The sequence below is a fragment of the Theobroma cacao genome, chromosome 3, assembly GCF_053813885.1.
Source record: "Theobroma cacao isolate CCN51 chromosome 3, ASM5381388v1, whole genome shotgun sequence".
Classification (NCBI taxonomy): Eukaryota; Viridiplantae; Streptophyta; class Magnoliopsida; order Malvales; family Malvaceae; genus Theobroma; species Theobroma cacao.
Genome location: NC_142641.1, coordinates 607,595 through 619,364, shown reverse-complemented (window position 1 = coordinate 619,364; position 11,770 = coordinate 607,595). Strand labels below are relative to the sequence as shown.

Genomic DNA, 11,770 nt, shown 5'->3' with positions numbered 1-11,770 from the left:
CAAGTTGCTTTGCTTATGCAAACCATTTTCTCGCATTTCTAGATGTGGGATTACCAAAATAGGTAGAAATCCCAAGGAATCAGTAAATGAAGAGCAGAAAGGCTAATGTCAGACAACCGAAGAACCAGGTCGACCATTTACCAACATCTCTTGGAACACAAGTTGATTCATGCTTGACACAAATATTTAACACACAGATGCAAGCGTGTGTATCTATCTATACAAATCTAAAGGCCTGCTGACAAAAAGGAATCAACTGACAGGAGAAAGAAGAGCCAAGACTAGGACTAAACAATAAAACCAGAAAACTTGATGGTGTGATCAAACGTCTGGAAGTTGAACTTCTGTAGGTGGTTCATCGTCCCAATTGGTCGTTCTGTAGTAGGCTGCATAAAGTATGAGCTGCAACAAGCCTAACAGGGATCCCATCCCATTCGGAACCTACAAATGCATTAAAAAAATGAATTTTTTTATTATTTAAATGTCGGAAATTGTATAATTGGAGTAGTGAAAAAAGAAATTTCATATTTGTTAAGTTAGCAATATCTTTTAAGCATATAAATATTATAAGGTTATCTTCAACTATTGTACCATATCAAAACAGGTTTTGTTTCCATTCATGCCATGTGATAAGTCTATGGTTCTTACACGGAAATTGACCGTCATGGTTACTCCCATTCACGTCACTAGTTAATTTTAGATTGAATATCCTTGTCATAGAGTACTACTTACCAGGATATAAGGATCAAGCTCGAGTGATGCATAAACCACCCAAACAATTCCATTCAAGAAGTTAAAAACAGAGAGATAAAACGGCATGTACTTCACACTTTTTGTCCTGATCACCAATTTCTGCCGCAAGTGAAGGAATTAAATACTTTAAAAATATGAAGAAAACAAGCAGATTTCGTCTGCTAATTCATGGTTAAAACAAAAAAAAAACGTAAAAATTCACCTACCATGACTGTCAGTGGGGAAGAATACATGATTACATTGAAGATAATGGCCAATATTCCTACAATCCCAGACCTTATCTTGGTGGCGTGAAAGAAAAATAGGGTAATGAAAATCACAACCGCCATGAATATGACTTCGATTACAAGAGCTAAAACAATCTTCCTCTGCAAACGAAAAGAAGTCAAAAGAACTAAAGTAATTGATGGATTTGAGAAATATTATATTGATACAGAAACATTGACGTACTCGCTTGCTCCAAGGGGAGTAGATGAAGAAGATGGCGACGTAGGTGAGCTCTATGACAAGACCTATGCCATTGATCGTAATGACCAGCAGGCTGTCGGGATGGACGAAGGGGAGACCATAGAAAACCCACATCATGCAGTTCAGCACGGTTGCTATGTATGGATCGGGCTTGAACTCCTGCACCGATTTAGCTTTCCATATTTTAACAAATGTTGGTCTGCAAAAATCAGGTTAGCAAATAATTAGTCGGTGAATTAAAATTCGATAATGTTAATTAAATTTGCAACAAAGAGATCATGGAGTGAGTAGTGCCTACGTTGGGGACAGAAACAGGAAAAAGGAGATCACATTACCTGAGAAAACAAAGAAATTCAACGTAAAAGTAAGTTAGTGAATTCACGTAACATTTTGTTATAATTCAGGCCATGATCAGGGTTTAAATTTCGTGACATTCGTTTCTTACTATATTAGTTGAGGCCATGATCAGTTGGATTAAAGTAGTATTGAGAAAAGGGTTTTGCAAGGACTGACCGATGATCCCTACGATGGTTCTAATAAGCACTGTGGCCACCATTGTTTACAGCTCTGGAGAGGAAACAAATGCAGCTGGAGAATGAAGAAAAAGAGTTTTGCAAGCTCTGTGAACTTGTTGCCAATGGCTAGAAGTGTAAGCCATGTGACTAAATTAAGGAAATAATTAATCCGAATATAGCGAAAAAGATGAGTAAAGATTGGTGATACGCAATTAACGTTGGAGCTTTTTCATGCAAGCGAATCGAATCTATGCAACGGATTAATGCATCACTCTACCGACAAGGAAGCTGACATGTTTTGTTTGCTTGGTGTTACTCACACCCTTCCATGCTTGAATTTATTTATTTATTTCTAATTTTAGTTTTTTATTTAAATAATATTCAGTAACAATTTCAAACGAATCACAAATTTATACAATTAAAATTTTTTAATTTTTCGTATTCTTGTGTATCGATATAGAAAGAAATATTTTTTACATTGCAGTGAAATTTTTAAACTTTATAAATGGGGTCGTTTTAATTTTTTTTCCTTTTGGTATAGAATAGAAACTAAAAAAAGAGAGAATTTAAGAAATATAGATTAATTATGAATATATACTAGGTATCTAAACTTTAAAACCCCACGACAGAACAAGGGCATAAATGGACCATTGCCATATTTCCACCTAAATGTGGCAAAAATTGACATAAATTGGTAGAAAAAGTTTGAAATGTAACTTGTTAAATAAAAATAAATATATGTTATCATTGAATCAAATATTTAAATATAATAAATAAGTTTTAATTGAACGAAATTCAGATTCATAATGAGAAATTTATGTTAATGAAAAGAGTCGAGGGTCGATATTATAAATATATATGAAAAAGTATTTTGAAAGTATTAATAATAAAAAAATGAATCCCCGACTAGTGAAGGGATCATCTCATTATTATTTTTTCTACAATTAAGTTCGAGAATCGGCGCAAAAAATAAATAAATAATAAAAAAATTTGGAGTAGCCATCTTTCTCATGGATGTGTTGGTTTTAATTTCATGTAGGTGTTAGGGACACAATCATATTATAGAGTGGGTCATTGTTATAATTAATTTATGAACTACCTTTATTATAACAGGATCAATGGTCCCATAACATATCATATTTCTTTGGCACATGATTCTTTATGTGATAACATTCCATTTTCATTTAAAAATATATTATAATTTAAATGGTGATGATGATGATAAGGATATTTATTATATTTTTTAAATTTTTAATACATTACGAAAATTTTTTATTATTTTTAAAAATGCATAATATTTAAAAAAATTTTGAAATTATTTAAAAAATTTTAAATAAATTTTAATTTCTTATTGCATTTAATTGTCATTAATCGATTGAAAACGATAAAAGAATACGGATTGAAATTTCTTAATAATTTAAAGGTTTTTTTTGGTTTTTTTTTTAAACCCTAAAACCGATTCTAAAGTAAATCCCCAATATATATGGCTCTGATTAGGAAAGCGGTCTGCTTCATTATTTCACTAGCCAGCTATATATTTTGATATAATAATAAGGAATTGGAAAATGATGGTAAATATATCTTAAAGCAACATCATCGCTTTTTATGAATTTCATTTTAAATGCTGTAGTGCTTGTGGTATGGAGACCATGTCAACCAAGGTAATCATTGATGAGCATTAACTAATTATCACAAATTTAAAGTTAGTAATAATGCATGTAAGGGAATATATTAGATTATATTATAATATATGCAGAGTAAAAACAAAATCAAGGTTCAATGTGTAAATTTCCCTTGTATATGTCTATAAAAGGTCAGCATTATTGGTCAGCTTCAGATGGTCTTTGAAGTTTAACAATACAAACGGACAGCTCCTGCACACATTTTAACAATTGACAAAATGCCATTTTTCAGTTTCTGAGCCCACCAAACCTGTCAGATCTCATTGAACACTTGTAACAAGTAAGTACCAGGTCTTGGTCTTTCCTCTAAACCTTTCTTCTGCATCAGACTATTCAACCTCTTACAGGAAATAATGATCACCACACTCTGAATTTTTGAGAAATCAATGAAACTTCTTGTTCTCTCAATGCTTTCAGCTTTTCTGACTGTTGCAGTTGGCGAGAACAGAATGAGAGTTGGATAATTGAGTTGGAACTTATTGTTATGAGTAGGTCAGAGAGATTTCGTTGGAAAATCTGTCTGGAAATTTGTCCAACTGGTAGTATATGGTTATGGAAATTGCCTTCTCTGTGGTACTTTTATTTGTGGGAGTGGCAGTTTTGGTGGTGATTCATGTTTGTATTGTTGGGAGGGCATTCAGGAGAGAGTATGAAGATGGCGGCTTGGTTCAAATAAGCAGCAACAATGGAGCCAAAAAGATGTCAGATGAGGACCTGAAGAAGCTACCTAGCTTTGACTACAAGGCAGCAGAGAAAGGGAGCAGCCCCGTGGATTGTGTTGTTTGCTTGGAGAATTTCAGGAAAGGTGACAAGTGCAAATTGTTGCCAAACTGCAGGCACAGCTTCCATGCTCAATGCATAGACTCCTGGCTGTTGAAGACATCCATTTGTCCAATCTGTCGAACTTCTGCTGATCCATCAAAAGTTGGGATGATCTTAGGAGAGGAAAGAGGCGTTTCAAGCCATGATGAAGTTGAATTGGTGTAGAGTCAAAAAAAAAAAAAAAAAAACCTCTCCTGTTTGGGACTGAATTGAGCTCTAACATTTTCATTCTGCAATGCAGATGTGGGGTTCCAAGCAGTTCTTTTTTCTGCAATTTTTTTTTTTCCAGTGAGTTGTAGATTACTTTCACTAAGATATTTACCCTTTGTCATTTCATGCGGTAACAATTTCGGGTAAGAGTTTGCTTTTGACAAATCAAATCAATTACTATATGATTCCTGTTTTAACCGATCAGGTCATGGTGTTCTTTTCTTGGGTGATAACCCTTCAATGTTAGTTCAAAGTTATAAATCTACATGTCATACAACTGATATTATCGGAGGTTCTTTTTTTTTTTTTTCATCATTTGATTTTCTTGCATTTCATCCTTTACACAATCATTAGAAAGTCTGACATTGGCAGCATTTGATGCTGGTTTTGGATTCAGTTGGAAGAGGATAAGAAACCCAGCAGCTTTATTCTTCTTGTCTTGAAAAGGCTGGACATCTTAGGGACATGTGAAGCATCTACTCTCCTAGTTTCGCCAAGACCAAAGTCATGATCTAGCTCTTAAAGTTGTCTAGAGTTTTACTTGTCTTTACATGGACGCAGCTAGGCATGCTGTTTGGCAAGAGTTTTCCCTTCCTTTCCTTTCCTTTCCTTTCCTTTCCTTCCGGTGTGTGTGACGTAAAATTATGAAAGAAAACACCAAACATCTTAAATGCAATTTAGGAATTTAGGGTCCCTTCAACAGTACTTGATTAGGTTGTTTGAACATGGTTGGGAACAATGACAGACTGCATGTGACCACCGTCACACGAAAAATGTGCAGGTGGATTCCAAGCATCTTTCACGAAATTTGCATGAGACATTACCTTTCTTCTACGCAACGGAAAGGAAATTCTTGCTGCCATGGATTTTTGCAAAGGCTTCAGCAGTAAACAGGGTACATTAAAACCAAAATCATTTCCATATTGTTCCCATCAAAGGAAAGGCGGGGCAGCAAAGAAATCCACACCAACCTCCGAACAAAAACTTTCAAGCAACGACCGTTGCAAAGCTTGGCAGCAAGGGTTATGGGAACTTCAGGATTTCATTCGATTGTTTAGCTTGAGCATGTAAAGGTACTGACTAGATTCTGCAGCACATTTTCTTACACTAATCTATTGGTATTTTATTAGTGTGATGCAACCCGGGGATGGCATGATTCCATGCTCACTTTTAGGCTTTCACACACTTCAAATCGTTTATTCATTCAAAGCCCAGTCTATTGAAATTCCAATGAATGAGCAAAGGAAATAAGGATTATGGAAAAGGGCTGCTCAAGACCAGGGTTTGTAAGCAGTGAGGACGACACAGCTCACAAGCACATGAAGCTTTAAAATCACCAAAATCTAAACCATTGCCTCAAATAGGCACAAGCACATAATCTTTGAGCAGTTGAATTCATGTCAATTTTGGGAAACTATAAAGCCCGTTACTGCATCTAGAGTTTCTACCAAACATCAAAGCATAAAGAGTAAAAGCTCATAGATTCTTTTGCATGCGAAGGAAAATTAATTCAAACAAGAGTGCATTAGTGCGGAGGAATGATGTGACAATAGAGAATGCATAAGTCCAGCTCAGTTCTTCTCAGTGTTATTCTCAAGTTCCTTCCTCAGTTGCAGTGAGAAGTCATCATTGACATCATCATCATCCCAATCATCTTCCCACTGCTGTGACACTTCCTTTCCTTCTTCCTTGTCCTCCCAATCTGCCAGGAAAAGAAATATGTTCAGATTGCAAATTTGTACTCTGAGATATCATTTTAGTTTCTTTAAACAAAGACAGATCCATCAGCTGAGAACAGCAAGACAAAGTGGCAAGAAATTAACGATCCAGTACCCCTTCCAGAAGGAAAAAAGGACAATTGGGGGAAAAACAGATAATACATTCCCCAATGGACAAACAATAATACCAGACCAGAAAGCATGACACCCCTAAATCTCAGCATTAGGGGGAAGGGGAAAGTATACCATGCACAATTAAAAAAATACATGTAAGCATCTAAACTATTGTTTGACATTAATTAGTATCACACAACATCATTGAGAAAGAGGTTTCATTTTACACCCTAATTGGAAAACAATAAAAATACTCTTCTATTGTTGATATTTTAATCTGAGGATCATGGAAGGATAACATTGCTATAAGGTGATAAATCAAAATTTGAGAGTTGTAAAGACTGCCAAAGTCATAGAAGAAAATAGGCGAGTTCAGCTTAGGGCTTGGTCAGAAATTTATTAGAATCTAAATTGCGGCACACACTAAGAGAAGCTTTTATTCAAATAGGTGACTATCAGTATGTATTATGCATTCTTAACCAAAACATAGCTTTTTTTCTTAGGTCAGTGTTCAAGATAGGAGGGCAGCTTGAGGACTGCAAAGAGAGTTGCTCAATCACGAGAGAATCAGTTTTATCAATGAAGTTTCTCAAGAAGAATTTAGGGAAAGATTTCAAACTAAATCTTGTACAGTATCGTTATCCAAGTATAAAGTTAGATTTTAATTGTGCAAACAAGCATTCCAACGGTAGATATTTGCCCCTTGTAACCAGCAAATGAGCTTGGGTACTTTATACATATCAGATATCAAGAGAAACGAACTCCAGGGTTCATAATAACAAATAAATGGATTTGCAGTCAAAATTGCAACTAGCCATTCATGACATTAGACTTACATTATCACATTTTTCAAATGCTATTTGCAACAGAAGCAATGGACTATCCAACTCCAACAAGTACCGCCAAAACATACTCCCCCTCCCTAATTATTAAAAATCTAAGCTTCCCAGAAAATTCTCAATCTAATTACAACCAGAACAGTAACAAACTAACACAACGAACTGCTCGTTATAAGTATATAATTCTACACTAACAAAATACAGCCAAAACGAAAGACTCAAGCTAATCTACTTCAATTTTTGTCATGAAAGCTAATTAATTAACATAAATTTAAAAATTAAACCCTAAAGTCCACAAAAGTTTAAAAATTAGATTAAAAAAAGGGAAAAAGGAATTACCTTCATTGATTTCAAATTCTTCAAACTCATCGTCATCTTCGAACAAATCCATCTTTACGTCTTCGGTTGCCGATTTCGGTTGTTCAGTTGCCATTTCTTCTTAGCTAAAACCCGAAAAGGAACAAAAACAAAAGGTAAAATATGAGAGCAAAACCCTAATTTCGTGAAAGTAATGGAAATGGCGAGTTAGAATCGAAGAAAAGTCTAGATTGGAAAATGAAAGATCTATAATTGAAAAGAGATGAACAATAGTATTAATTGACTTACAGTTGCGAGAGATTCTGGAGATTTTTTGACGAAGGAATTGTAAGGGGACGATCCACACGAAACAAGAAAGTTCTGGTTCGAGCTAGAGAAGATATAAGGAGAAAGATCGAAGGGCATAAAACGACGGCGTTCTTTGATCCTCAATTAAGGTAATAGCAAATTACCTAGCAATTAATATTTTATATCATTTTTGAAAAATGAATATTTTATAATTTGACTTTGATTAAATAGGAGGAAGATAGTTTAATCGAGTTCGGATAAAATTTGAATAATAAAATTATTACATGTGATGTCTTTGATAGTAATTATATTATATTATATGAATTTAATTATAATAATTATTATTTTTAATATTAAATTTTAATTTTATATGTAATAATTTTATTAATAGTTTACATAAAATTGATTTTGAATTTATTTTTTTGTTTCAAGTTGAGGTTCGAGTTTGTTTTTCTTACTAGTATTAATAATGGAGTCCGGGTATTAAGTTTTTATTTTTAACTGAGTTTGTGTGTATGGATAGTTAAATTTTATAGGGTTTGAGTAGGGTATGAGTAGTTAAATTTTTACTTTATCCATTGTTATTGCTACTTGCGCACTTGTAATTTATCTTGGTCTAATACTCTAATTAGGCCTTAAAAGTATTATAGATAGTAACGTTTAGAGTGTAAAAATATATATCTAAAACAATAACTGATTTTTTTTGAAAAATGTACTTATATATTTGACTTAATGGTATTTCTGGCTTGAAGAGTTATTTTCGAATATTTCTTTTTCCTAAATCATATCGTTTCAAAAAAAGAAAAATTGATAATCAAAATGAATCATGTAATGTTTAATTTGGTATTAATTTTTATTTACAATCTAATAATACTTTTGTTCCTAAAATTCAAGATGGGTTTTGCTTTATCACCATTAATATTAGTAGATGGGTGTTGTTAGCATTTAATTATGAACATATTAAGCAGGTGTCATTAAAAAAAATTAATGTGTATTTCTTATATTAAGCATGTACAACACCCATTATGCATAAAAAAAAAAAAAGAAAAATTGTAACCACAAGGCAATGGGATTTTGAAAGGAACTTCATTGTGGCTTTTCCCTAATGATCAAAATTGAAAAAGAAAAGAAAAGAGAAGAAAAGAAAAGAAATGGAATGCTTTAAAGAGGTAAAATTCATTCATGTCTCTTTCACACAAATCTTATTTATTGCTATAAAAGAATTATGTTACATATGTTTGTAATCAAAGGATTAGCTCCTGCAAAAACTGAGCTAATGTCTTGACATTCGAATATAAAAAAGAATCCACACACCAGAATGCATGTATATGAATATATTTACATGGAGAAAATGATGACGTATTCAGGGTAACTACCAAACATCAACTGATTGTTCATGTTCAAATGCTTGGCACCCTTGTCTGGATGAGCTTGTTTCATGGAACTTGTGAAGAATCTTTATCAGGGAGCGTGATTTCTTGCTTGCCTGGGATGTACCATCCGTTACGACTGAGTATAGGGAGCTCATGACCGAAGGGTCCTTGGCCAAAGCAGCGATGGCCTCGTCACCACCATTGCTGCACAAAGACAGTAAGATTGAAACGCAATGCTCCTTCCCTGCTTGAGATGTTGAAGACCGCAAAATCCTGGCGATCAGAGGCAAAGATGACGTCTTGAGAATTGCAAATGTTCCGTCGAAACTCTCGGCTAAGGTTGCAAGGACCGCTAATGAATCTGTTACGAGCTCATGCTTGTCGGATGAAGTTAGAATGTCAACTAGCAAAGGAACACTTCCAGCATCTAGGACCGTCTGATGATTTCCAGGATATAACAGAAGGCCAAAAAGTGCTACCAATGCATTCTTTTTCCCACATGCTGTACCTTCCTTGATCAGATCCACAAGTGCTGCGATCGCCTCAGGCGTTTCTCCGATCAATTTCCGGTATCCCTTCACTGAAGAGAGGTAAAATATTGTTGCAGCTGCTATCTGCCTTGCTTCCAAACTTGTTCCCCTCTTAAGGACTGAAAGAATTGATCTCAATCCCCCACTTTCGACGATCACTTGCTTGCCACTAGGATGCTTTGAGAGCTTCAACAAGGCTGCGATTGCATTCTCTTGTATGGACTTACTGAAAGAATATAGGAGGTTTAGAAGAGGTGGGATCGTGCCAGCTTCAATCAGGTAAGACCTGTTGAAAACGTTTGCTTTTGCAAGCAAGCGAATCTCATAAGCAGACTTGTTTTTCTGCTCACTGGGTCCGAAAAGCAGCTTGCTTGCTAGAAACTTTGACAGAAACTTCATAGCCTCCGCAGCTGCTGGACTGCCTGGCATAATAGTCCTTGTTATGTCTCGACTTTTCTTTCCTGTTTTTGCTAGAGAAACCCCATTATCTGCACAAAACTGATGGATTAGTTTGCGGAGATTTGTGTTGGGGACCAACCCTGTGTTTGCCAGCTTCTCTCCTGTATTGGGACAGATCATGTTCCCTGCTTTGAACCATTTTTGTATCGAAGACCGATCATATGTCTGTCCAGTTGAAACAGTCACTGGATCAATCATCAGTTCGAGTGATATTGGACAGCGGAAATCTTCAGGATTCAAGCAACTGAGTATATCTATGTTGCATCTAACGTCTGTTTGATCAGTATTTCGGTTATCCAATGTATCGAAAACCACTCCCCGGCAGTAGCTCATGAAACCCAGTAAACTACTCAGAAATGGTACCTCTCTTTCTTTACCATCTACGCATTGAGAGCTTATCTCTTCTTCCAAGAATTGGATTTCCTTGTTACAGTCACACCAGCTTTTGATCTCAAGATGATCAAGAACCCACTTCAGAATTTGAAATTCTGGCTCAATTCCCTTCTCAAATCGATTCAAAACTGAACGAACTCGTCTCATGGCTCTTTCATCATCAGGGTCAATGTCAATTTTCGCCTTCCTCGCTTGCTTCGCCACCAGCTCCACCAATTCCTTTACTTCACCGCAAATATCTATCAAATTCAATGGCAAAACATCAAGAGCCGTAGAAACAGTTTTGATAAGCGTCCGAAATTGAGTGGCCACCATCTCTGACTTCATTAAAATCCATAGCCTAGCTCCTTCTCGCGAGCAATCCTCCAACAAGAACCGAATTTTCTGGAAAGTAAGATGAAGCTCAGAGAAGCAAAGCAAAGCCGATTCTGGAACAATTGAACCGCGATCACGAACCTCCTCAAAAAAAACAAGGAGGATTCCTATTTGGCGAATCGTTTCCCGGGCATTTCTTCTTTGAGTAGCAAAGAACTTTGATTGGTGATTGCTGATATCTTGAGAAAGACTGATCAAGGAGCCGAGAAGGGTTGCCGGAGAAACGGCTTCGCAAGGATGAACAGCCGGAAATGAAAAAATCCGGCGTTCAACTTGACTGAATTTTTGTATCATTGATGGAATTGAAACAAAAACGGTAAAGAAAAGAACAGAGGACTCTGTTTTCTTTATTTATTTATTTATTTTTTTGAAAATTCTGTTTTCCTTTTTTGCACAAAGCTCTTCCCTCTTTGGAACTTGTTTGAACTGAAAGAGTTTCAGTTAATCCAAATATAGGAAGGAGGCAACGAAAAAATCATGCGGACACGTGGCAGATGACGAGCTTCCATCAGTGCTGAGTTGACTCGGCAGAGACAGGGTGGGCATCGATTTGGCGCCAGAAGGTCAAGACACGTGTTCCGAGACACGTGGAGCACTGAGGCTGGGCAGGTGCTGCTTCCCGGATCCCGCTAAAAACTCTTGACTGGGATGCTTTGAATTAGCCGTTTTGGTTGGTACGGACAGCGATGGCCCCCCACGAGCCGACCAGAGACACCTGTGCCAATGAAAATCAGCCGTGTTACCTGAGAAAGAGGGTATGCCCCCTTGAGATTTTTGCTTGCTGCAGAAAGAAGGAAAAGTTTTGTTAATTAAATAAATTAATGGATACAAATCATGCTTATCTCAAGATTAGTTTATGCCCTTCTCATTGTGTAAGCCTTGAAATACCTTCCATTTTCCGAAAAATTGTTCA

At 35.8% G+C, this 11,770-nt stretch overlaps 3 protein-coding genes and 1 pseudogene across 4 annotated transcripts; 1 reads left to right on the top strand and 3 right to left on the bottom strand.

Annotated features, from left to right (window-relative positions):
• Positions 1-241: 241 nt before the first annotated feature.
• ATVEX1 (Nodulin MtN3 family protein) lies at positions 242-1,777 on the bottom strand. Of its 2 annotated transcripts, none has more exons than XM_088804526.1 (6): positions 1,735-1,777; positions 1,520-1,556; positions 1,188-1,420; positions 960-1,105; positions 733-852; positions 242-441 (listed from the first exon to the last, which is right to left on the bottom strand). In XM_088804526.1, the coding sequence occupies exons 1-6, from the start codon at positions 1,775-1,777 to the stop codon at positions 322-324; spliced, it is 699 nt and encodes a 232-aa protein (XP_088660652.1). In that variant the 3' UTR covers positions 242-321. The 2 variants fall into 2 exon arrangements, with proteins under 2 accessions (XP_088660652.1, XP_007036182.3); XM_007036120.3 differs by having other exon boundaries at positions 960-1,121; positions 1,204-1,420.
• Positions 1,778-3,581: 1,804 nt separating this feature from the next.
• Positions 3,582-4,405, top strand: LOC18603883 (RING-H2 finger protein ATL14-like). The gene is made up of 2 exons (XM_088804531.1): positions 3,582-3,698; positions 3,836-4,405. Exon 2 carries the CDS (start codon positions 3,965-3,967, stop codon positions 4,403-4,405), a length of 441 nt encoding a protein of 146 aa, XP_088660657.1. The 5' UTR covers positions 3,582-3,698; positions 3,836-3,964.
• Positions 4,406-5,776: 1,371 nt separating this feature from the next.
• On the bottom strand, positions 5,777-7,881 carry LOC18603882 (protein DELETION OF SUV3 SUPPRESSOR 1(I)-like). The gene is made up of 3 exons (XM_007036118.3): positions 7,728-7,881; positions 7,461-7,564; positions 5,777-6,152 (listed from the first exon to the last, which is right to left on the bottom strand). Exons 2-3 carry the CDS (start codon positions 7,552-7,554, stop codon positions 6,022-6,024), a joined length of 225 nt encoding a protein of 74 aa, XP_007036180.1. The 5' UTR covers positions 7,555-7,564; positions 7,728-7,881; the 3' UTR covers positions 5,777-6,021.
• Positions 7,882-8,916: 1,035 nt separating this feature from the next.
• On the bottom strand, positions 8,917-11,275 carry LOC18603881 (U-box domain-containing protein 19 pseudogene; annotated as a pseudogene).
• Positions 11,276-11,770: the final 495 nt, after the last annotated feature.

Coding starts and splice junctions, on each gene's coding strand:
- LOC18603883 (XM_088804531.1), top strand. CDS start 3,965: ATGGTTATGGAAATTGCCTTCTCTGTGGTACTTTTATTTGTGGGAGTG.
- ATVEX1 (XM_088804526.1), bottom strand. CDS start 1,777: ATGGTGGCCACAGTGCTTATTAGAACCATCGTAGGGATCATCG. Junction 1,557..1,734: donor AACCATCGTAGGGATCATCG/GTCAGTCCTTGC, acceptor TTGTTTTCTCAG/GTAATGTGATCTCCTTTTTC. Junction 853..959: donor CTTCCCCACTGACAGTCATG/GTAGGTGAATTT, acceptor CACTTGCGGCAG/AAATTGGTGATCAGGACAAA.
- LOC18603882 (XM_007036118.3), bottom strand. CDS start 7,554: ATGGCAACTGAACAACCGAAATCGGCAACCGAAGACGTAAAGATGGAT. Junction 6,153..7,460: donor AGAATTTGAAATCAATGAAG/GTAATTCCTTTT, acceptor TTTTCCTGGCAG/ATTGGGAGGACAAGGAAGAA.